This window comes from Hemibagrus wyckioides, linkage group LG24, assembly GCF_019097595.1.
Source record: "Hemibagrus wyckioides isolate EC202008001 linkage group LG24, SWU_Hwy_1.0, whole genome shotgun sequence".
Lineage (NCBI taxonomy): Eukaryota > Metazoa > Chordata > Actinopteri > Siluriformes > Bagridae > Hemibagrus > Hemibagrus wyckioides.
Genome location: NC_080733.1, coordinates 5,131,742 through 5,156,122, shown reverse-complemented (window position 1 = coordinate 5,156,122; position 24,381 = coordinate 5,131,742). Strand labels below are relative to the sequence as shown.

General features: G+C 43.8%; 1 protein-coding gene across 5 annotated transcripts in view; it reads left to right on the top strand.

Moving 5' to 3' along the window:
• tnrc18 (trinucleotide repeat containing 18) overlaps nt 1-24,381 on the top strand; it is a 58,865-nt gene that overhangs the window by 20,523 nt on the left and 13,961 nt on the right. For 4 of the 5 annotated variants that reach the window (XM_058378424.1, XM_058378425.1, XM_058378422.1 and 1 more), the window contains exons 4-21: nt 3,767-3,871; nt 4,314-5,921; nt 8,201-8,303; nt 9,880-10,085; nt 10,789-10,935; nt 11,308-11,495; nt 11,642-12,062; nt 12,897-13,877; nt 14,701-14,852; nt 15,251-15,384; nt 15,549-15,695; nt 15,777-15,957; nt 16,064-16,436; nt 16,641-16,904; nt 19,893-20,129; nt 21,097-21,476; nt 21,807-21,929; nt 22,791-22,926. In XM_058378424.1, the coding sequence (XP_058234407.1) occupies nt 3,767-3,871; nt 4,314-5,921; nt 8,201-8,303; nt 9,880-10,085; nt 10,789-10,935; nt 11,308-11,495; nt 11,642-12,062; nt 12,897-13,877; nt 14,701-14,852; nt 15,251-15,384; nt 15,549-15,695; nt 15,777-15,957; nt 16,064-16,436; nt 16,641-16,904; nt 19,893-20,129; nt 21,097-21,476; nt 21,807-21,929; nt 22,791-22,926 (5,886 nt within the window). The remainder of the gene's footprint in view (nt 1-3,766; nt 3,872-4,313; nt 5,922-8,200; nt 8,304-9,879; nt 10,086-10,788; nt 10,936-11,307; nt 11,496-11,641; nt 12,063-12,896; nt 13,878-14,700; nt 14,853-15,250; nt 15,385-15,548; nt 15,696-15,776; nt 15,958-16,063; nt 16,437-16,640; nt 16,905-19,892; nt 20,130-21,096; nt 21,477-21,806; nt 21,930-22,790; nt 22,927-24,381) is intronic. The other variant, XM_058378427.1, reaches the window with a different exon arrangement.

The window sequence follows — 24,381 nt, the reverse complement described above, 5'->3', positions numbered from 1 at the left end:
CCTGCACAGAAATGTGATGAATAGCTGACATTGATGTGTACTCAGTCTCGGAGGCCTGTGAAAATATTTGAACATGCATGTTTATTCTGAAGGGCGCACCTGGCCCTTATTAATGGAGGGAAGTGGCAGCTGTGGAATTCTGCTATTTTTACATAGAACATGTGAAGCGATCCTGCCCCTTTACATGCATCCACCACAGCGCACGTGACTCGCTCAGATCGAGCTCTGAAGTTACAAACAAATCTCTGAGTTTCTAACAGCGCCTTGCTGAGCAACATAACACTCAATTGTAAAATAACGCATCTCCATGTATGTGTTGATGAGTTCGCAGAGCACACAGAGCCACAGCAGCCGGAAGCTCGCTCCTCCTCCTCGTTCCTGTGCAGAGATACTCTGCAAAGTAAAACTCCAAAGGTGCAACCTTTCATTGTGGAGCTGTCAAGCAATTAAAGGCGATAATATTAGTGCAGTCGTTTGCTGGCTGGTTTTTATCTGTGCTGCTGCACGTTTGGAGACAGGGTTACTATTCAGATAGCGTGATACTCACCTTTGGACCATGTGGGAGCGGGTGCAGCTCTGACATGACCTTTTAGTTTCTGTGTGCTGTTGCCCAAATTAGTTTTAAAACCTTTTCAGTGGGAGGGAATTTCAAATCCATCTATTTGAATGTAAACTTTTTTTTCTTTTTGGTCTTGCCAGATTGCTCCAAATTACACAACAGCAACCAAACAGGAGGGTCAAGCAAACACCTCTTCGACAAATAAAGCCCACCTCAGTGTAACTGGTGTTAATGTATAACACTCTGAGTAAAGCTCTATCTGCTCTCTCTAACATTCACATCCATCCCACCCAGCGAGCAAATCCTGGTTTGAAATCATAATCTCCCAACAATAGGCTGAAAATCTTTCCATTGCACCATAGTGACCTCTTTATTTGTATTTATTTAATTGGAGCTGGATTCCCCACTACACATCCTACTTAACTGTACTCACGTTTCTTTCACATGTCTTTAGCAAAGCATCTTGGTACCTGGGCTAATTTATTCCAGCGCTCCGGGAAACATCAATTTCCTGATCGTACCAGGCTAATCCTGTAATCTCTTGTCGAGAACTATGCCCTTTTCCCTCATCCTCCTCACATTTCTAGCGTTGAGGAGTTGGGATAACTGGCCACTCAGGGCACATTTTCTCTCTGCTTCGAGGCCGTAAGGCCTGCATTGTAGTGAAATTCGAACTGAACCTCAGGAAAGGACCACAGCAGCCCAAACTAATTATCCTGCACATATTGTTGAGACTGAGATTTGCTTACACTCACACGAGAGAAATGAAGATTAGATGTGCCCTAAATTGGAAGAGCCTCTCTCGCTCTCGCTCTCGCTCTCTCTCTCTCTCTCTCTCGCTCTCTCTCGCTTGCTTGCACTTCTCCCTCCCTTAGGCGGGTATATAGAGGAACACCAAAATAAACAGGATGCTTTACACTCTTGCCCTGTTGCTAAGGGTGGGCTATCTTTAATCCTCCCTTGGAATGGTGTCAGAATACCATCAACAGCATAACACTATCATGTCACCTGAAGCGGGCTATAAAAAGAGAGGAAGCCTTTGAACCTCTGGGACGAAGGTTACAGCTACAGGATAAAGTTGTTTTTTTTTTAAAACACAGACAAAAAACCCAGCTGTTCTGCAGTGTCTTAATCAGCACCTGGATTAATTTATTGAGTAATTTAGATCACTTATCCACGGCCATTCTGTTTCATCTTCTATGAAAGGCAGTAATGATGTTGGAACAGTCTCGGCGCTCGTTCTGGAAACAGCAGTTATTTATCAGGCTGCCTGAACGCCTCTGATTTGTCAGGACAGAGTTAGGAACAGGAATGTGTTTGCCTCGGGGTATACACCAAATCACATGAATCCTCAGCAGGCTTATTTGATGACAGATTCGGTTTTATTTCTAGGCCGCAGCTTTATTTCTTCTTCCACCGTGTGTTCATTACGCAAGCTACAAGTGAGAGTTCTGTTAATATAGCGTTAATGACCAAACCATGAAATGAAAGCCTGACTCCTGAGAGCGGCGTGTTGCTGCGGCGATTCGTTCAGTCAGGATATAGTCGCTCAGAAACGGTTCAGCTTTATTCCTAACGCAGACGTTTAACAAAACCTCTGCATCCATTTTCCTGTAAGTGTAAACATAAAGGTTTTCCTGCCATTCAATTCAGTAAATTCAGAGTGCTTATTTGTGAAGGCGTATGAAAGTCATGGAACAAGCAGCTCACACGTGGATCTTGGGAGCCACCGATTTAATCATTTTAAACCGCGCCTTACTCAGTACTCATTAAAGGTTTGAGGCTGCCAGAAGATTTCGCTCCATGACAAACCTCGTCAGCAGAACAGCCTCGAGTTTCCTTCCTTATGCTATTTGCCACCTTATAACGGCTCTTTCAGCCTTCTGGAAACACTCCTCAGAATTGGTTGACCCTTGACCTTCTCCATAGAAAACCTTCTATTGAGCACCTTATCTGTCTTTCTATACAGGACACCTATCCCATGGAGCCTTCTGACTGACGACACTTGGTTTAAATATCTCGATTCGGATCTTAAACCAATCCAGTGTATTTATAGAAGTCGTCAATGCAGACAAAAGGAAGTTTTTTTTATCTTTTACCTAAGTACATTTATAGACATTAGCAGTGTATATGTATTTGAATGGAAAGATGGATATTTTCTCTCCCCACAGCAATGGTGCAGAATGATTCTACATGTTTGAAAGCATTTGTTTGTTCAGGGGTACAGGAATGTTTCATTTGTGAGTGAGTGCATGACTCCAAAGGCAGAGTCATCATGGGTTTGGTGCGTGCCCAAGGCCAGGGTGTTTTAATGCCTCCTCCGCTTTGCCAAGTTTCTTTATAAACAGTGCAGCAGGTCATGGTGGTTCTCCTCTTCCTCTGCCTCAGGCCATTCTTCCCATCAGTAAACACCCACGTCACCCTCACTGCCATTCCATTCAGACTGTGGCCTTGCATTTCAGAGCTCAGATCCCTCCACCGGCCGTCCTTTTAGAATTCAGCTGTTACAGCCAAAAAAGGAGGCAGCCTCTCAGGTTATGCCACATTTGACAGAAGATTGACTCGAGCACGATGCCGCTCCCTCTTGCTCTGAGGAGCGGCAATTATTTTTATCTTTTAGATGTCGTTTTTGTCTTTAGTGTCAGTAGCATTGTTGTCTCTTCTAAAGAAAAGTTTAGAAGGAACAGACTAGGTCTTCATCCGGTTGTTCTTGTAGGAGTGTTTATTCATTTATTTTTATTCTTATTTTATTATAATCGTGTGTATGAAGCAAATATTTGAGAGTCTTTGCGTAATCCTTTGCGTGAAATTCCAGACATGTTCTTGTCTATGTAAATGCACTAGTCTCAGTGTATCCTTCCTGGTTATCAACTGTCAGAAGTGAGAAATATTTTCCTCCTGGCATTGTTGTTCATTATTCAGATTTATGAATCATCCAATGAGAGCAGCTGTCTGGAGTTTGAAGATACTTCATGAAAAGAGATTAAATCTTCAGTCACCTGTCTGCTTTTAAAAAGTAAAGAAAACGCAGCGGAAACAGTAACTTATTCTGGCAATTTTTTTTCCTAGACTCGCCTCCCAGTGAGTTATGAAAAAACTAATGGCATTCGTAAAATGTCACAGGAAACTGAAAAGTAATTCCTCAGCCTTCCTTTCAAAGTAGCTATAGTGTGCCTCTGTATAATGTCTCTTTCACTCTCTTCGTAGGTTTCCCCCACATTTCCAGCGGTCTGTACCCTGGCCCTTTTCTTCCCCTGGGTCATCTTGAGCATCCACAACTAGGCCAGCATTCACTTTTTGACTCACAAAAAGGTTTGTCCAAGTCAGAAATGGAAAACAGTTTATCTAACCTATTTAATCTAGACTAGTTTGACTCAGTAATGGTCTCACAGTAAGTCATTTATCTTTTCAGCCTTGAACAAATTGCAGAATAAGAAGTAGCAGTGTGTTATGAGTCTATCAGCTGCTATGCTTATTTGCTATATAACATTTTAGTGAGCTGAAATGAATGTCGGCATCCTATCAGATGTTAGTCATTTTGTTCAAATTTAATTCCACCAGCGTTATAAAATTTCTAATGACACATAGCCGAGACCAGTATCTATATGTAATTTGATTTCTGCAATAATCTTATGAACATAATTATACCCCATAAAATGTTGCTCAACTTGGCAGTTTTAAGACTGTAGGCTGTTTTAACCTATAGCTGTCTGAGTCACAGGCTGTCTCAATGACTTTCTCTATTTCTTTGCAGAGGGGTTTTACCTTCCAGGCTCAGTACACTCCCAGTCTGCCATGGCCCGGAGCCTTGTGGCCCATTTGCCCAGCCCCCTCTCCAGAGAGAAGACGCAAGAGCTCCACAGGAGCTCAAAAGACTCAGGTCGGGAACTGGGAAAAGAAAAGCCCTGCAAGAGCGAGCCAGGCCACTCGGTACAGCGCAGGGAGCGGGCTCGGGAAGAGTCGCGGCCTCACAGCGTAGTCGACCTGACCCAGGATGCTAAGCCTGAGGACGAGCGGCGAGTCTTTCAGCAGCATTCGCCTGCTGCTGATGTTAAACCCAAATACTTGCTCCAGCCCTCGCTCAGCAACTGCAGGACCAGCAGTGGCCCACCATCCAGATACCCAGGTTCGGAATCAGAAAGAAGGGAGCGTGTTGACGAAAATGACCCCACCACCACTCCTTCCTCTGGTGACAAGCCAAAACGGCTTGACTCCATGGCTACATCTCTAGGCACTTTGCACGTTACTTATGCCAGCCCCTCCTCTCTCCAGAGTAGTCCAGCATCCTTACCACCCAGGCTGGTGTCTTCTGGTGCTTACCCTCCCCCTCACCACATGCCCCCAAGCTTGTATCCACTCTGCTCTGCCACCAAAGAGCCAGCCAAGGAACACAGAGTGACCGCTCCTACTTATGTGCCTTCTGTCGAGGTTTATGACGAGCGGAAAGGGCCCATACAGATCGCCTCGCAAGCTCGAGACAATAAAACTGATAAGAGCAGGGACAGGGACATGAACAGAGCACCCCTGCAGGTGGGGAGTGAGAGGACAATTGCACCGTCTGTCAGGAGCGAGTCTCCTTGTCCTGGTGAGCTCAAGAGAGACTTTGTACGGGAAGAGGGATCTGTGATCAGGGCCAACAATTTGGCTGTAAAAAGGCCACCTGTTTTAGATTTGGGCACAATCAAATCCTGCCACAGCCCAAACACCAAGGACTTACCGAGCACCAAGCACACAGTCAAAATGGGGCTGGAGACAGAAAGCCGCATCCAAGAGCGTGAAATCGTTCAAAGGTCTGGACCCACGTTTTCTGGTCTGGAACCTTCTGCACTCCACTCTGCTGAGACCAAATGGAAGCCTTTTGAGATGGGCAACTATGCCGCTAGCCACATGGCCGCTTTGGCAGCTCAACACACACATGGTCCCAGAGGAGAGGAGGAGGGCAAGCGCATGTACCTGGATCGCAGAGGCAGCCCAGGGAGCCTCCAGGGCGAGGAACACAGTGAGGTATCTGCCATGCAGAGCCTTATCAAGTACAGTGGGAATTTCTCTGGCGAGGTCATGTCTAAGCATGGCGCGGATAGCCGCAACCCATTTGGGGGACTGGGCAACCTGAAGCTGGAGGCTTCTCAGCATGCGAGCGCTAAAGCTCAGCACCTGTCTGGAAAGCAGCTGAAGAGGGAGCCAGAGAGACCCGAAAGCACCAAATCTTTCAACCGGGACGGAAACTCCTCTCAGGGGGAGGCTGAGGTTCGGCACCCCCCAGTGGGCATCGCGGTAGCGGTGGCCCGACAGAGAGATAACGGCAGCAAGCTCGGCTCTGTGTCGGACCGAGATAGACCAATTCTGGCAGGAGGCATCAAAGGTAAATCACCGTTTTGAATTGATAACTAGTAAAGTTTAACTGCAAAATGCACTTCTGAAATTGACTCGCTGTAATGAATTAGTATTGGGTGATGTCTGTTTTCATGCGATGTCCTGTTTGTTTGGCCATGCCAGCAAGGTCATTTCGCTCTCAGCATGAAAGCAAAACATGCACTAGGGGTGGAGCTTGATGGGCTTTCATTCCTCAAGCCACTCAGCAGAGCGTCCATGCTAGAGATATTGCGCAGACGCTGGCCATGAGCTGCGCTATCGCTTTGGCACAGGGTGCTTCCTGCTAACGCATGGAGTGTGTTAAACCTTTCACTAAGACACCACCTGCCTGCTTGTATTAGAAATGTCATTTACAGGACTGAACTAAAAGCTGTAAACAGGCACTGAATTCTAATAAGACTAAGGTTTGTTGCTAAGCAATAGAATCGGCCGAGAGAGAGAGAGAGAGCATGCGAGCGAGGCAGATAGAGTGACTGAGAGAGTATGACATGGGGAGAGAGGCATTAATTTATGTCTTGTGTGTGCAAAGGGAGTGTAGTAATAACATTAGCCATCTTTCGCAGAGGAGATGTTTGAATTTACACAAGGGGTAAAAGAGCATTACTCGATTAATCTGCAGTGAATTCGATGCAAACTGATAGTATGTCCGACAGGCTTTTGGTAACCTTGGAAACAGGCTGAAACCTTTCCCCTGGAGCACGATGGAGAGCCATGGGCTCTCACATCTCAGGCTGAGGAATGTGGGCTTCTTCCAGCTAGTGTCAGTCATCACAAAGATCCCATACACTCGCACTGAATTATTTTCAGGGATGTCATGACTGCATTCATGCTCAAGTAAACAAGGATCTTCATGTCAATCTGCTAACATGAGGGGGGAAAACCCTCTTGTGGTTTAGTAGAGATTGGAAAGTGTTGTATGTCTTGTCCATGACAACCACTAATAATGAAATGTAATTTGAATTTGGCATGCAATTGCCCAGTCATGGTGCATCCCTTTGGATTCATCTAGTGCAACCTCAGTGTTTCCCCACACGTATGCGATACTCTGGCACAGCGCCCAGGTATATTGACCAGAGCCCAAGTAGATTTCATCTCATTATAAAAAAAAAAACACACACGCGCACACATTTTATTTATTAATCCTTTCCGAGAAATTGGCGCTTCTTGTTTCTAATTTGGTGGTGACCTAAAAGCTGCTGGGGTCAGTCAGAGGTGAGCTGGGAAAAGCAGAATGAAGGTAGAGGGAGGGGAGGGGCAGAGAGAGGGCGGTATCCTAAATTAATAAGAGGAGGGAACCGGATGAAGCTGGTAAACCATTCTCCATTTCAGGTTAATGCTTATTTGCTTTGCCAGCCAGTAACTTGGCGTTAAAATTGGACGGTCTGAGCTGAAGCCATCGTGAGTAAATTCACATTACTAAAGGAGCTCATTTTCTGCACATGACCATGATCAACCATTGCCAACAAAGTGGACTGCTGGTAGATATACAACACGGTTGCTTATTAAACAGTAACCTGATTTCATCTTCAGTGAGTTTCAGACTATTTCCCTCCGCTTGTTTGTACTATCGAGCACATAACACATCCAGTTCAGCATAGTAATAAACCACTCAAACGTAATAAATTCCAGATATTTTTAAACAGCAGAGCACATTCAAACCATCACGTGTTTCTCGTTGTCAGTGATGTGAGCGCTCTTATTGGCCTCGACAGACTGCGTATAATCATTTGCGCTCAAGAGGCTAGAGAGAACCTCTAGCACTTTCACTGAGAGAGAAGCGTTAAAAAATGATCTGAAGTTACAGCCTTGTGTCTCTCAGTGTTTTTCAAACATCTTATCAGTGTGAACAAACCTCTCATGTGACTGCACTGTTAAGAATTTGTTTCACACAGATCATTGCTTTGAGTTATCTAGATCAGTAATATGGCCAGGAATTCTTCGTCTCGGTACATTAACTTTGCATGCCGAAATAGATCTATGTAGAACTTTACAGTAGCCTATTAATTGTATGTGGGGAAGCTGATCTCAGGAAAACATCAAAGACGAATCTCGAGGCAGTTTCTCAGTTTGTGTGTTTGTTGACCCACACACACTCTTTATCCCAAGACTAGAGGAAAGGTAGCAAATAAGGTCATTTTGAAACACAAAGTGTGTAGATGGGTGAAGTGATGGTCAGATATGTCTTTGTCAAGAGCCAGAATGAGCTCATCAGTGCTGCTGGTTCAACCTCAGCTCACTCTGTGTCTACTCCCTTGTTGTGCTCCACAGGCCCAGGCCAAGAGGAAGAGGAACAAGGACAAGAGCGAACACATCATCACGATGGCCGGCTTCTGTCTGGACGTCTGGAACATGAGCAAGAGAAGGCGTTGAGGTAATGTGTGAAATTTTTATTTATTTATTTATTTATTTTTTAAAAGCATTCTGTACATTTTTAATACGATGAAGACCTGCTTGGAATATAGTGCAGCTTAAGGGGGTGTAACCACCTCTATGGATTTTATATTTGAGTTCTGTCAGTTTTAATCCTTATCCTGTTTTCTCAAGGACCTTTCTTAAACCTAGATAAAGATAAACATAATCTGATGACATTTGTGGTATTACGCCAAGACATTACAAATTGATAATTACATTGGCCTTTGGTCATTTGTTTTTGCTGAAGGACAGACTACTGCAGAGGTGACTGCAGTAGTAAAGATATTAGGTCCATGTGGTTTAAAAATAGCTTTTCTGGTCAGATTTTCTGCTGTTGAGTCTAAAGTAGTGGTGTTCTGTGGCCTTTGTTGTTTTCTTTTTGTTTCTGTTTATACTCTCTGGTTCTGCCCTTTTGAATTCATGACCCAGACATTTCCATCTGGGCTTTTTGACCCTGAGTGAGTAATGCATTGAAGGGAATTGTTTTGGCTTTCCTCTGAATGAGAGGAGGAAAATTGAGAGCAGGATGTCTGTACGTAAATATATAATATCATTGTGTTTATGGCTGTCGGTAGCTATGTGGTAAATGGCTGTGTGGATCAGATGGTCACCGGTTTTTGGAAGGGGAAACTCGATCTACTGACAGGCACGCTTGTACACACTGCATTATCATGTATTTCATTTTCAGCTCTCTGATCATGCTGAAATTTGGCCATATTATTGAACATGTGTAAAATGTTGCAGAATAAATAAATGTGATTGGACCGACCAGATTGACTTGCACTGTAAATTCGGTCTAGATGCTGTGTTCACACAAGGCTAGTGTTGCTAATTATACTGTACTGTAAAGGAAGTTCTAAAGATCATAAATTCACTGACTCTCCAAAGTTTGCATAGACAAAATAGGATACAGTTACAGTTCATACATGCATACAGATACCAGCTGTAAAAGCTCATAGGTTAGATCAATCCAGACTGGGGTTGCACAGGGTTTCTATATTGCAGCTTTTACTAATGCATGAGATGGATTTGCCAACAAATATGTTTTCTTTCTCAAAAATGAGTTTAGACTGAGGTACTTAATTAAAAACATGCAGGATTTTTATTGCACAGGTCTGTGAACATGTCGGCTCAGACCCGCTCCTTTGATTTCACATAAAGCTTTTTAAAATTGTTATTGGTCTCCCTCTCACGATAGCGGTCTTTAAACTGTAGATGGATTTATGGGTTGTATTTTTCTCAGGGAAAAATTTCTTTCAAGGTGTTGCAGTCATTTAGAGTGGCAGAAAATGCCGGCCTCCCCCACTGTGGAAATGTATACTTTTTTTTTTGAAGGAGCAGTCACAACACTGAGGTAGTGTCTTAGTCATAGCAAGAAGCATAGCTCTGAGTCAGCGCTGACTGTCCTGAGTGTGTTAAGAGCTTAATGGATATTTTGCACTCGAGATCACCTGACAAATGCACCATAAACATTTGTAGGGTTCTTACAGGGATTGTATTTCTGTAATGTTTGATGTCTTTCGGTTCATTTCCAGAGAGAACAAGAACTTGGCGGATTATCCTCAGCTGCATCCTCCCTTGGTGTCCGTGAGTAGTCTGAACCCGAACCTGATGGTGACTGGAGGTTCTGCCCTGACGGGGGCAGGCCGTTGGCCTGCTGACCCCACTTCCCATCTGACTTCCCACCCTTGGCTGCCTCGCCCTGGACCCTCATCTATGTGGCTGCCTGGTTCTCCATATGGTACGTGTTTACCAATAATCTCTATGCTTTCTTACATCTTGTGCAGTCGACAATTTCTGTGAGCTAAAGTTTCTCAACCTTTTTTTTATTGGTGACCCCATTTTAAGGGTTCAAAATTCTTAAAAAATGAAAATATGATCATGATAAATTTTGTTAATTCAGTGATGTGTCTGATGCCAGAGTGCACACGGGGGTTGTGACTTCAAGCTTGAGATCCCATCATGTGCCTGTATTTTTTTTATTATTATTTTTTTTTAAAGGATTGAGTATGTTGTGAACACTGTAAAACTGTAATGTTGGCATGTTTCCTCATGTTGATTTGGTTGATCTCTCCGTCTCTGCTGGCCTGCCAGGCAGCCCAGGCCCTTTTGTCTGGGCCAAGAGAAAACATTCTCAGAAACATGGCCAAATCCTACCAGCAATTTTCCAAAAATAACAGCAAACACCACATCCTCAGTGAAGCATGGTGCAAGTCACATTTCTGTCTAGACTTTACTGGAACAGCGCCAGTGTTCCTTAAGCAAGTGGCAGCAGTTGGATGGCAGTCTGTGCTAAAAACTCTGAGGTGATGTTAATGTGGGAATGGCGGCTCTCAAATGGCTAAGAACATTCATGATCCCTGCAGCCAGCCAGAGCAAATAAACCCCCATTGTGCAAGTAGCCTCCATAACCCAGCATTCTCTCTCTTGTGTGGTTTGTGTAGGACTTGGAGCACCCTCTCTTCACCAGCCCCTACCCCCAGGTTACCCCCCGACCTTACCTGGGTCTATCCCTCAAGCCTACCAGTTTGCCCGGGACCCACAGACTGGACAACTGGTTGTTATTCCCACTGAACACCTTCCACACTACAGTAGGTTCTCAATCTCCTTGTTGGTATTTGATCTGATGTTGGTCATCTCATACATACACACACAGAGTTTGGTGAAATATCAGATTTCTTGGTTATTGTGAAAAGTACAAGGCATTACAGGGACACCAGACTGGGTGTTATGTGTTATGTAGACACCATCGCACTCGAAGGTCTTCAGTGGGGTTGAGTCAGGGTTCAGTGCAGGACACAAGTTCTTCCACTCTCAAACCATGTCTTCCTGGTCAACTTTACTGACAACCAAGCTCAGGATACAATGTGTTGTAGATGTACATACTTTTCAGAAGTGTATTCTTGCACTGGAAGCACAGTGTAGTCTGTGCAGTGCTAATGTCTCCTGTTTTTTTCCTGCAGCGGCAGAGATGTTGGAGCGTGGCCCCCCACTGTGGCCAGCCGTGTACCCACCAGCAGGCAGCTCTCTGCAGCACGCCCACCAGCTGCAGCTCCTCTCGCACCAGCAGCTCGTACGCCAACAGGAGCTCTACATGATTCAGCAGCAGGCTGCCCAGGTCATGGAGCTACAGAGGAGTGCACAGTTTGTGGTAGGAAATAAATCGCTTTTGCCGAATCTCCCGACCATCTGCATGGGGTGGTATATACATTGCCAAGGAGATCCAAATCCTTATTTGGCATTTGTTTGTTTTTTAAGTGATTTGACAAGCATCCTGACTAAATTCTGTCTGTACAGGAGAGACTAAAAGAACAGCGGGCTGACATGGAGGACAAAGTGGAGAAGAGGGGTGGAGAAGGCACTAAAGCCAGCCTTTCAAGTGTACCTACATCTGTACTGCACTCACGCAAGCCCCCTCCACCTTCTCCAACCCCATCGACCTCCCACAAAAAGACTGTAACACCCCTAGCAGTCACACCACTGCCCTCACCAGTCACTTCCCTTAAGTCTGAAGACAGGCCCAAAGTGGAGAGCACACTTCCTCAGCAGTCTTATTCGCACCCATCTACCCCAGCCCCACAGCCGCTCAGCCCTGCCTCTGCCTTGTCACCTCCCCCTTCCCCTATCCACCCTAAACAAGAGTCTGTGGAGGTGCCCGACAAAGAGGAACTTGACCTGCGTAAACAAATGTCTGCTTCTTTCCCGTCTATATATCCTGGTATGTACACAGTAATTTTAATGTGCCGTTTTACTTAAGTACCTAATTTATCACCTTTGTCAGTTTTGTGGGTGCCCATGGTGGTTTAGTGGAATTTTTTATATATATATATATATATATATATATATATATATATATATATATATATATATATATATATATATATATATATATATATATATATATAGAAGCATATAAAACCATGTTGGTAAGAATTCGCCTTTAAAGCGAAAGATGAGAGCTGTGGGCAGTTCAGGTTGGCTCTTTATCTCATCTGTGGAAATTTTTGGCTTGTGGGGGTTTTGCTTTGTTTTTTTTTTTTTGTTTTTTTTAAACATTTGTTTCTGGGTGGGGATTGAGAATCCAGCCTGGATGGCAGTCAAAGGCAGAGTGCCATTCTTCATGTCAGTATGTGCAGCCTTGAGGGGTCTTAATGAGTAGGCTGCAGATATCCTTACATATGGGATTACCAGCTGCCACTCCACTCAGATGGAGACTTCTTTGCGAGAGCAGCACTTTTGTGTCTATTTTCCCTGGTGTTTCCTCTTTAAAATGCTTTGTACATGGAATGAATATATTTATGCAGTCTCTGCAGTGTGAATGTATAAGCATGCATGCATGTATTAGACCTTGGGGGTGGGGGCGTTGACACAAGGGCTTTTGGAATGCTTGTACTGGGACCATTTGGCTCATGAAACTTTCATAAAGCTGGTAGAGCGTATGGGATGATTAATCATTTTGTCACTCTGTCATGGTGAACTGAGGCCCTCTGCTCCTTGCATAAGAACTTTAAGTCTCTCAGACTGCTCTCTCCTTTTTGTTTTGTATTGGCAGAAATTCCTCCAGGCTACCCCTACCAATCGATAACGGCGTCATTCGGCAGCCATTACCCCTACCTTCTTCAGCCAGCCACAGCTGCTGATGCAGAAGGCCTGGCTCCAGCTGTGCCTCTGCAGGCCGAAGGCTCAAAGCGCTTAGCCTGCCCAGCCAGTGTAAAACCCAGCCACATGTGTTCCCCGGTGGTGGCAGAAGCTCTGCAGGCATCCAGAGAGCCCAAGCGAGTAGAGGAGAGTGTTGTGCCATTCAAAGAGGAGCCAGACCTTGAGAACAGCAAGGAAGTTCTGGGCCAGAATGTAATCACACAGTCTATCCACTCTGCTGCTCCGATTTCCAGCCAGGACTCGTGTACTCCTGTCGAAGCAGACGCCTGCTCTGGAGCGGCAGCCTCACCACTGCCTGTGGAAAACCAAGAAGAACAAGATGATAGGCCAGATCTCTTCTCCTCTTCTCAACAAGAGTTGTACCAAAGAGCAGGATCAGACTTGGATAGAAGCCCTGCAGCAGACATTTCAAAAAGTTCTCTCAACTTGCCAGAGGTGGCCTACACATCCTCCACAGATTACACTGACATGCAACCCATAGACTGCAGCATTCGTTCCTCAGACTCACCCTCAGTTCACACAGAGAGACTCATTGCAGAACCCAAATCCAAAGAACCCTCACTTGACGCTCCAGACCTGGAATCCACACATAATGACATACCGCATCCGTGCCCCTCTCCTCCTGTGCTCCTGCCTGCCCCGGTGGCAGTAACTATCCAGTCTGAGGACCCTATGGCAGGCATGCTGGCACTCCTCACAGCCAGTGAGCTACCCCAATCTGGAGCCCTTACCACCATGGCTGAGCTGCCCCCTGCCGGCATGGTGCAGTGCCCAGGAATCAGTCTTTTGGCGTCCACTGCAGTCGAGGGCATGGCCCTGCTTAGCCAAATGGCTGAGCTCGAGATGCAGAGGCACCAGAGAGATTCCATGCAGGGTAAGACTCGAAACAGCGAAAATACAAAATAATGGTTTGTAATTTACCTTGCACTAGAAGCACTGATGGGTTGGACGGGAAGAGAGGGGGGGCGACATGGTTCTGTTCACCTTGAAGTTGCAGTGTGCAAATGTGTGGAGCACAGCAGGAAGGCTTTCAGCTTCAGTGAATGAGCAAAACACTCACTAGAGCAGAGGTTTATAACCTTTCACAACTTACGGCCCACATGGCTGACCACAAAAGGTCTTGCAACCCACGACAGGTCAGAAATGGCCTGAGCGTTAAAAATCCATCTGTTGTAGCACAATATGGGCATTGGCAATCAGTGAAAGTAGGCTTATACAACCATGTCTGCCGATGCAGCTTTACAAAGACGTCACATCGATTAGGGAAAGAGCTCTACTAGGAATAGATCTTCCATCTGACTCGTATTTATTGTGTCCATATTGCTAAACAATACACAGCTTGTAGACCAATCAGACTTAAATCTTTTTCTAAATACGTATTCACTAGTTATCAGCAATTAGAAAATTAGCCAATTGTAATAACAGCGTTTTAAATCTGGCCGAATCATTTGTAATGATTATTTTAAAGAAAAGTGTCAGCCTCATTGAGTTTTACAGGGGCGTAGCTTCTTAACGTTTGTTAACCTCTGTAAATGCGCCTCGCATCACGGCTGAAAATTAGTCATGCTCCTCTATATCACCTCAAATTTATTTAGGCATCTTCACACATGACGCCCACGTTCAGGACCTGAGGAGTATCTATTCTGTTTGGACTTGAAGCAATGAATGTTTGTATTGATTTGTTTTTGTATGCGCAGGCATAATGCACTGTGGATTAGAGAGTCTCCTCGAGGCTGGGAGGCAAGTCCTCCTGGAGGCCATCGAGTGCCAGCCTCAAGTCAGCATCCGCCTCCCCAGAGAGCTCAACCCCAACAAGAAATACAGCTGGAGACAGAAGAAAGACGAACCTGTATGCATTCCTTTCTCTCGATTCTTCCTTCAGGCTCATCAGGCTTTCTTTATTCATGTTTAGGGACTTAGCCTCTCTGTTGTCTCAAAGACATCATCAGAGAGTGGCATTTCATAGAAATATCCTGTCTGGGTTTTTTTGTGCGTGTGTGTTGAATGTCAAATACATGATTTTTGGTTAAAAGTATTTAATGGACACAAGTTATTTCATTTGAGTAAATAATATGATATTTGCTATGTATGATAAAATAAGGCCACTGCTTCTGATGCCCTCTGTGTATTGCTGAGCTCATTCCAGGTTTTTTTCAGTGTTATAGTAGCAGAGTGGAATCAAGCTAAGCTCTGGGTCGAGTCATAGATTGTGATTTTTAAAAAAAAAATTTTTTATCTCTTTTGTAGATGTTCTCCAAGTCCTCTCTGGAGAGTATGGATGCAATGGAGGTGGACTATCGTGTGAGACTGGCTGAGCTGCAGCGGTGTTATAAAGACAAGCAGAGAGAGCTGATCAGGCTACAAAAACGGAGAGACAAAGTGTAAGCCTTCGAGTTAAACCTCATGGCTAGCATATTGTTCAGCATGTATTAACCCTGGTTATATTCTTTTAGCTCCGTCGCTACTACAGAAGCAACAATTTATTGATTATTAGTATCAGGTTATAAAGAGCGAGCATGATCATATGGTCATGTTGTTATTTCAGAGAGAAGCAACAGTTGCAGCTCCAGCAGCAGCAAGAGGAAAGGAGCAGGAACCTGGCCAGGAGAGGCCCCGGTCGGCCCCGGAAGCGCAAACATGGCCTGTGTGCTCTGTCTCCGCCTTCAGGCAAGCTGGATGCGAAGTGTGGAAAGTAAGTGTTCATGGGCCTAAGCAGAGACAGAGTCAGGATGCGTCACTGAGCCATCGAGTTGAACGCTATGCTGTTTTCCAGGCTGGCCCAGAGCTCACAGTACTCAGAGGACTCGGAGAGTGGGGAAGTGCTGAGGAAGCGCTTCCGTAGCTCCACCCGGGAGGAGGAAGATGATGAGGACACAGATGCTGGGATTTTAAAATCAAAGAAGAGACGCAAGAGCTGGAACGAGCAAGAAGCATCTTCCAGTTACTCTCACGAGGTGTGTACTTGCACCCTGGCATTGCCAAGACTCAGCATCTTCATATATGTTTACATGAACTATTTTTAGGTGTACCTTTCTAATGAAGTGCTCTGCTTTCTAACAGGTTCCTAAAACAGGCAGTAAAAAGAGCCAAGTAAGCGAGCAAGAGCAGTTGGCTTCAAAGCTGGACAAAGCCTTGTCTCTCACTAAGCTCGGTAAATCGAACAAGGCCTCGTGTAAGTTTGTGGACGGTTCTTCTGCAAAGTCCAGAACTCCCTCTGGGAGCAGGCTGTCTATGCTCCCGGACATAAGTGCGAAAAACAAGATGGCAAAATCCAAGCTGTCCAAAGATCTGGGTTTCTTTCACAAATCCTCCAAAGGTGGTAAAAACAAAATGTCCAGCAAATTAAAGCCTTCCGACTCATGCCTTAAGGGAAAAAGCCAGAGGAAAGCTTCCAACTCTCCAGTGAGGTCAGAGATCAGCAGCTACTCCAACAGTGAGTGATGTTCCTGCGTGTATTTATTTTAAACCTGTATTGCTTGTATTTCTGTAGATTGTGGATAATAATACTGGTTGATTTGAACAGGTGTGTTTTAATTGTATAGTTTTCTTAGTGCTTGTACCTGTTTCCTTTTTTGGGGGGTTGTAATGTTTGCACAGAGTTTAAGCACTAAGAGCTATTGATATGCTTGTAACACAGACACCGATTCAGAAGAGGACTCCATGAAGGATGGCTGGCCACCTCATGCCATGCTGGGTAGATCAGGACCCTGTGCACAGATCCCAGGCCAATACAGCACTCCGTCTAAGAAGAAGCGTCCGCCGTCCAAGAAAACCTCTGCATCCTCCTCCTCCTCCTCGTGTCTCAAGACGAAACAGGGGGTGAAAGAAAGAAAACAGAAGCACTTTGCTTTATTACTGCAAGAGGCAGGAGTCAGCTCCTCTGAGGACTCATTTGACCAAGGTTACTAAAAAAAACCTTTGCTATGCACACAATTGCCTTCATGCCTCATGAGCCTCCTGTTCATGCCATGGCTATCAGTGTAAATTTTCTAAGAAGCCATAAATACAATAGTCATGATAGTTTGCTACCTCATCTCTTGCTTGTATGCTTGTGTATATAATATTGTCGACTCTTTTTGGAGTCCTTTTTATTTTTTTTTTTACAAAATCGTTGCCTTTTTATGACTTTGTCTTGCCTTTTGAGGCATCTGTAGCATTGTGCATTAAAACTTGTGTGGCTGTGTGGAAAATGTCTCATAATTGTATTGCAGTTTGGTACCCAAGCTTTATTAAACATGTTGGTTTTTAATTTTTACTCAATGTCTGTCTCTCGCTACATCTAGAACATTTAGATTGCAATATGCTTATTCATTCCTAGTGTCCTGTTCTTCAAATATCCCTTTTCCTAGTCATTGCTCAAACCGGGGGTGGGGGGGGGGATGTCTGAAGATTAAATTTTGCACTAAAAAAAAAAACGTGCAGGGGTGGGCAAATATTTCTACTTCATCGAAAATCCCCTCAAATTATTGAACAAATCTTTGCCGAGTGAAATTTAATTATTTATTTTTTATTTTTTTATTATTATTTTTATTATTACTTTTGAAATTTTTTAAATAATTATTATTATTATTTATTTTATTTATTTATTAATTTATTTTTTTCCACTTTTCCTGGCTAAATCCCCATGGGCAGTTCTATACATTTGTATGCCCTTTCTTAATTTTTCCCCCTACATTTTTCTGTACTCATTGAAAAGTATACTCATTTATTGACAAACCTATTTGTTGTCTGCATGTTCATGATGGGGATATTTGGAAAACGGGGTGCTTTCTGTTATTTTTATTATTTATTTATTTATTTATTAATTTATTTTTACTAAAAATGAATAACCTAGCCTCTGTAGACTGCTGGCTCTCTCCCTGCAGCTGCTTGGCCATCCCTCCACCTCTGACCCCCTTCTCCTCCCCATGATGCTTTTGAATGTCTTTCGGTCTGTGCGTTTGCTTGTCCTGCTGCAACCAAAAAAAAAAAAAAAGCGAAGCCAAGCACTTGGCTTGGAGTAGGGCAGCCAGCTGTGCAACGTGAGGTCACTATCCATGTCACCTGAGCCATGGGCAATGTTCTGTAAGTAGGACACCACCCTCTTTTTGCTGTGACTTCTCGATTAATAGTTTCTACTAATTTGTGCTTGCTTATGTTGCATTTAAACAATACAATTTTTATTTTCCTTTAAATGAGGTCAGGTCAATAAAAGAAACATGTTTTAACACATTCTCACACATTTACCTTTCGATTGTGTGCCCAGAAGCCATGGTTATGCCTGTAGTGCTTTTAGATGAAGTTATAAACCTGGTGGCTTAGCTGTGTGTTAGTTTATTGCTCTTGGTATTTATTTGTTTCCTTTAGTTGGTTGATGCTCTACATCTGCAGTCTATGGTTGATTGATTGCTTAAAAAAGTGGGTTAATGCACCACGCCTGCTACACTATTGGAACAGTGGAGCGCAGCATGTGCTGTTGATGTTTCTAGATAACACTGTGGAGATTACTGTGCATATAAAAGTACACACTTTTTTTTTTTTTTTTAACTCTTTCTTACTGTATGTAAGGTTACAGAGGCCAGGCTAAGGCTGCGTTTTACTCTCTTCTTAGCGCTCTATCTGTTGTGTAGTAGTGTATATCTCAGGGCTGAGAGAGAGAGAGAAGGGGGATATAACCATGGCTTAGGCGGCTAACAGCCCAGACTCCTCTCTGCCCCAAACAAGTGAGGCTCACAGCAACTACAGAGCCCCAGGAGCCATGGAGGTCTGTCCTCACAGAGCCTGCTTTATGTGCCCAGCCTGCTTCTTGCCCATGCATATCCTCTGCTTGCCTTTGCTGTGTTACATGTTTCAGCCCTTACTGTCAGACCTGTCCTGTCTTTCTAACCCTGTATTTATTTATTTTTTCTTATCTTCGTCCACATTATAACAAGTTAAAAGCTTCTTGTTTGTCTGCTCTAAAACTCATACGCTTTCCCTCACATGTTTAACAAGCTCACCTCTGTTGTCCGCAAGCCTAACCACTCTGGAGCATTATTACGTGCATCTTGTGTCCATCTCCGTCTTCTAATACGTCCGTTTCCCTCCTGAGCGGAGGCGGGGTCAGCTAAAGTGGGTACCTACTGTCTTACAGTTAGTCCTTTACTGACAAGTTTCTCCCCCTTGAACGGTTTAGACAAGCTCCACGCTGAAAGGCTCGTGAATAATTGATGACTTTCTTAGTCAGTCTTTCTGCCGTAACCCACATCTAGCTTTTATACAGTGCTTTTAGGCTGCTCTTATTTCCAGTTTCCAGTGACAGAGCCCATTCAGCAGAATAGCCAAGGCTGTTTTGTGAGCGGCTGAAGGTTTTTTTTTTTTTTTTTTTTCTGTAATGTCTGTCCGTTTTAGAGAAGGCTAGTGTCCACGCTGAAGTTAATCCTGTTATGCAGCTGTCTGAGTGTGAAAGCTGTTTGCGTGATGCTGCTCACTCGGACTGATAGATCACTACTTCGTGAAGCCACGCTTTGTCATTCACCAGTAATCTGCCGTAGTGGGTGGGCGTTTCTATGTTTTCAGGGAAAATATATCAAAGGGAGGTCATTGGTTGTGGTTAATGTGGCTGATGAGAAATGCGGTATCCATAGCAATAAATTACAAGATGTCCTGTGTGACAGACAGAAGCAGAAACAAATGGTACTGGTTTGGCATTCACAGGAATGCACATCTCTTTAATGGTTTTATAGCCAGTCAGAGAAAATGTGTTTTAAGACCATCCTTTTGAATTTTGGATGAAATAAGGTCGCACGGTCCGACAGGAATGATGTTTTCCATGCAGGCTGTTTTACTGAATACTGATGGATTGTAAGCTTTCTTAGTTTGTCATACTGGTGTAATTGCTCTTTAACACTTCTCCTTTCATTGTAAACAGAGTACTTTACTGAAAGGGATGATTACGAGGATGAGGACGATGAAGAGGACTATGACCATGACCTGGATGAGATTAATGGCATGTGCTCTTCCTCGCTAGAGGAAAGTGGGTTGGGTCTGCTTGCTCGCTTTGCTGCTAGCGCCATCCCTAGCCCGGTTACCTCAGGCCCCATGTCCCTCATTCAGCTGGAGGCCAAGCAGAAAGCCAAGAAAAAAGAGGAGAGGCAGAATCTGCTAGGTGAGCATGTCATTTTATACACGGCTCAAAGACTTTGTTTTTCTAGAGCGTTTCCTATTTTTAATCTCAAATCAATATTTCTACAGCTGTTTGTAAATAAAAAAAAGTGTCCTGTCTGGTTGCACAGAGACCCCTGAATTCTTTTAAACTTATACTAGTTGATTATAATCTGACTGAAGAATCTATTAAGGATTTTATTTAGGAATCAGATTGAAATTAGCTTAGATATTTTTTATTTATTGTTTTTTTTTATATATATATATATAAAAAAAACAATAAATAAAAAATATCTAAGCTAATTTCAATCTGATTCCTAAATAAAATCCTTAATAGATTCTTCAGTCAGATATATATATATATATATATATATATTTTAAATATATAATGTGTGTGTGTTAAATAAAAAAGTGCAATACAGCTAAAGTAACACGTTTAAATGGCTCTCTGACCCGTCTTTGGTTAAATGATGCTAAGAGGCAGTCTAGCCTTCAGTGACCAGCCATAAATTCACATCTTCTACAGCGTTTATACTCAAGAGAAAGCGAAGGCATAGAAGCCTCTTGAGGCCAAAAACATTAATGGCCAAGTCCATTCCTCATATAATACAAAACATATGAGAAGAATTCAGTTTAGCATGGTTTATGAGCCTTAAAAGAGGAATGTATTTCATATTTCCAACCAAAATGTTGCTCCAACACAAAAGCATATTTTTGCCTTCTGTTTAGTGAGAATATTTGAAAGATGTTTTGTTCAGATTTTTCCACAGCTAACATGCTGAACTAATGTCAGCTTCTTATTAAACTGAAAGTTTCGCACATTTTTGGTTGTCATGGTAACATCAACCTAAAATGCAAGATACAAGTGTATTAGACGGAACATTGGGACTATACGATTATCTTCTAGTGTGCTGGTTTATTCAAGGTCATAGAGCACAATGGTTTGATGATTCATTTTATTTCTCGTACAGGTACCGAGTTTGAATTCACAGACTCTGAGAGCGACATCAAGATCCGGAAGTTCCCGTCTCTGCTGCATGGTAAGAGATCAGCACCCGAGCTCCCTCTGCTACCCCCAGCCAGTGTGCTGAGTGAGGACTCCAGCCCCGGCAAGCGCGGCCGCAAGCCCAAAGCCCAAGCCGAGATCAACTTGAGCTTCTCTGCTGAAGGCAGTGATGAAGAACGCTGGATCCGCCGCCGGAGTGAGCGTATTTTCCTCCACGATGCCGCCCAGGCTAAACCCATCTCTCCATCCAAACCAGCAGTGCCCAAACCGGCTCGTGTCTCCAGAACACCTCTGCATGGCTCCAAGGACATCCCGAAAACCAAGGAGGCAAAAGTACTGGGAAAGGTGGGTGCTGGTTTATTGCTGCACACTGAGCTCTGCATGCTAACCTAACAGCAGGATGTCTGCTCCATTTGTAGGACAAGAAAACCTCCTGCTGCTACTGTCTTGTTATTGGACACAAAAGGACGACCGAAACTTGCCAGGCTACAATTACCAGCCATCGTTATTCCTCCCTCGATATCCTCCCTCGCCCTTTTAATAGTGCTCTGAGCAGAATAGCCTATTAACACTGATTCCTCAGTAGGATGCGATGCTGTGTGTCCTGTCGTGGGTTTGCATCTGGCAGTTACCTCTGTGTACGTTTTCTGAAAGCTTCTGATGTGTGTGTTGTAGAAGAAGAGGTTGAAAGAGCTCCCCCTGCGTCTGCCTCCGCTCTCCAGCACTCCTTCAGAGAGCAGCGCGCCGCTTTCAGTTGGCCCTGGGCGCAAGAGCAAGATTAAACCCAAACCTAGAGAGGTGAGCGTCACCTGAGTGCATAGATAATAAGATGGTAATGATGATGATAAACGCACCACCTTTTGCCCTCCCAGTTGTCCCCTACAACCACCACCACCACCACCACCATTGACATTAAACTCGGAAATTGTTTAATGCCACTGCCTTTGATGTGTTGGCTCATAAAGTATATGACTCATGCAGCATTAGGCAGGTTTTTTTTATTTATTTATTTTTTTACAGTGCAAAGACGAGGCCAAATGATAAATATTTGAAGGGATCGGCCATTTTGTGCTGCGCTTGTTGTTGATGGGGTGGGTGTAGAGAGCAAGACAAGGGTTGGACCAGGGAGAGAGGGATTTGAACAATTTTACCTGGCAGACTGCAGTCTCCTCCTGTGGCCTGCTGGGAAATGGCTTGTATTTGAATGAGCCTGGCCAGGCGTGACCTGCTGTTCAGGCCTGCTCTGAATATCCACTGCAAGGAAAATGACAGAGAGAACAACAAGCCTAATTACTGAAGGATGTCTCCCTCCATCCATTTTACTCTCCCAGTGCCTTGTTCATCTATTTATTTCTATTCATTTTTTCCTGTTTTCTGTAAGACACAAATGCAGAGTGTGTTTTTGTACTTGACCACTTGAGATTTTTTTTTGCTAGCTGTTTAAATGAAGCTTTATTGCAGAATGCAGAGATGCTGGCTCTCCTCTGGGTGTTCAGGCTTTTTAAAATTGAGAATTGAGCATCATGCCCTCATCTAAATGGGCTTCTCTGAATCAATTCTCACCTCACAAGTGGGGTTTCAGTGCTGGAATTAAACGAACAATGGCTGGTGTGAATTGTCTTATGGACTGTGCATGTGTGTGTCTTTGTGTGTGTGCAGGTCCGAGGAAAAGGTGGCGCTGTCAGTAAACTGATGGAGAGCATGGCTGCTGATGAAGACTTTGAACCTAATCAGGACAGCAGCTTCTCAGAGGACGAGAACCCACGTATGAGCACTGAAAGACCCTGTACCCCTGGTGAGCACACACACACACACACACACACACACACTGTTCATATCTAACAAATTAACCTCCATCTCGGGTCACTGGATCAGCGTTCTGCACCAAATACGCGTTTGTATTTAGGATTAAGATCTCAGACTAAATTTAGAGGTGGTCTGTAATGCCTGTGGCTTCATTGACAGTGTGAACAGTTGTTCAGTAGTGTATCCCTGACATACGTTATTACACTGCATACATTATGTTCATTAAGCCTGTATTTAAGTGTTCAACGTCTTACATCTGCGCTCCTTCTTCCATTCTTAGCATAGGCTCTGCTCATTGCTAGATAAACGTAGTCTATTTGTGTCACTGAACTGGGCTTCTCTTTCATTCCTTTATCTAGTCTCTTTTTTTTTATTTATAGCAGTAGTATATAATAATAATGAGACACTTAATATGTTTTTAATATACTAATAATTCATTAAGAAATATGGTGTATGTTTGAATACTAGGATTGATTTGGGGTAATAATAATGAGTTTGATTGATCGAGTCTGGCTTTCTAGGCTTTAAAGCTTGGCAGAACCTTCACCTTCAGTCATCAGCTGACAGAGAATCATTCTTGTATATTTGGATAGTATTTGCTATGCAAAAGCAGTCAAGCGCAAATGGTTGAAAAGTATGTCACAGGACATGATCTCCAATCAAACTGCTGAGATCCGGCACAGGGATGATGTTTATGTATATTTAGAGAAGCAGATTTTTTTTTAATTATCCGTAATCTGATAGTTTTCTCAGCCCTCTCTTTTCATTTCTGATTTGTTTACCTCACGTGAGTTTATTCTCCTCTCATTTAGACGAGAAAAGTTGCCACACAGCACGCATGCACGTTTTTATCAATCGCTCCGAGCCGACAATTATCTAATTAACAAATGACATCCAGCATAATGTTAACACTTTGTACAAGTGTGTATCTGGGATTTTTTTTTTTTTTTTTTTGCTTTTGGCAGCTACTAACGAAATGTAATGAAAACAGCAGTCGCTAGACACACATTCCAGACGTGAGAATATCAAGAGTGAACAGATCTCGGTCTCCGCTGTCCACTTACGATGGGGTCATGCGAGATGGATGTTCACGCCGAGTCTGTACAGAGCTCTTTGCCTTAAACGCTCTCTCGGCTTGAGATCTTTTCATCGCCGTGCCTCCTCTGTTTAATTGCCTTTCATGACTGTTCTTTCTCTCGATGGCACACGCTGTTAAAAAGCAGACGGCTTTGAGTGACGGGAGGCAGGAGTCATTTCACGCCCTCGCTTGTTTTAATCCAGCATTAAAATTGTGACAATTGACTCGGCTGGATCGCATTTGTGGCGTATCGTTCATGGTAATGTGCATCGGTGAATGTTATTGCACCTGGACTTTACCTCATGGACAGCACTCGGGTGGGAAGGGACCATTTGGTGCAGCTGGGTGATTAATGCATTGCACAGA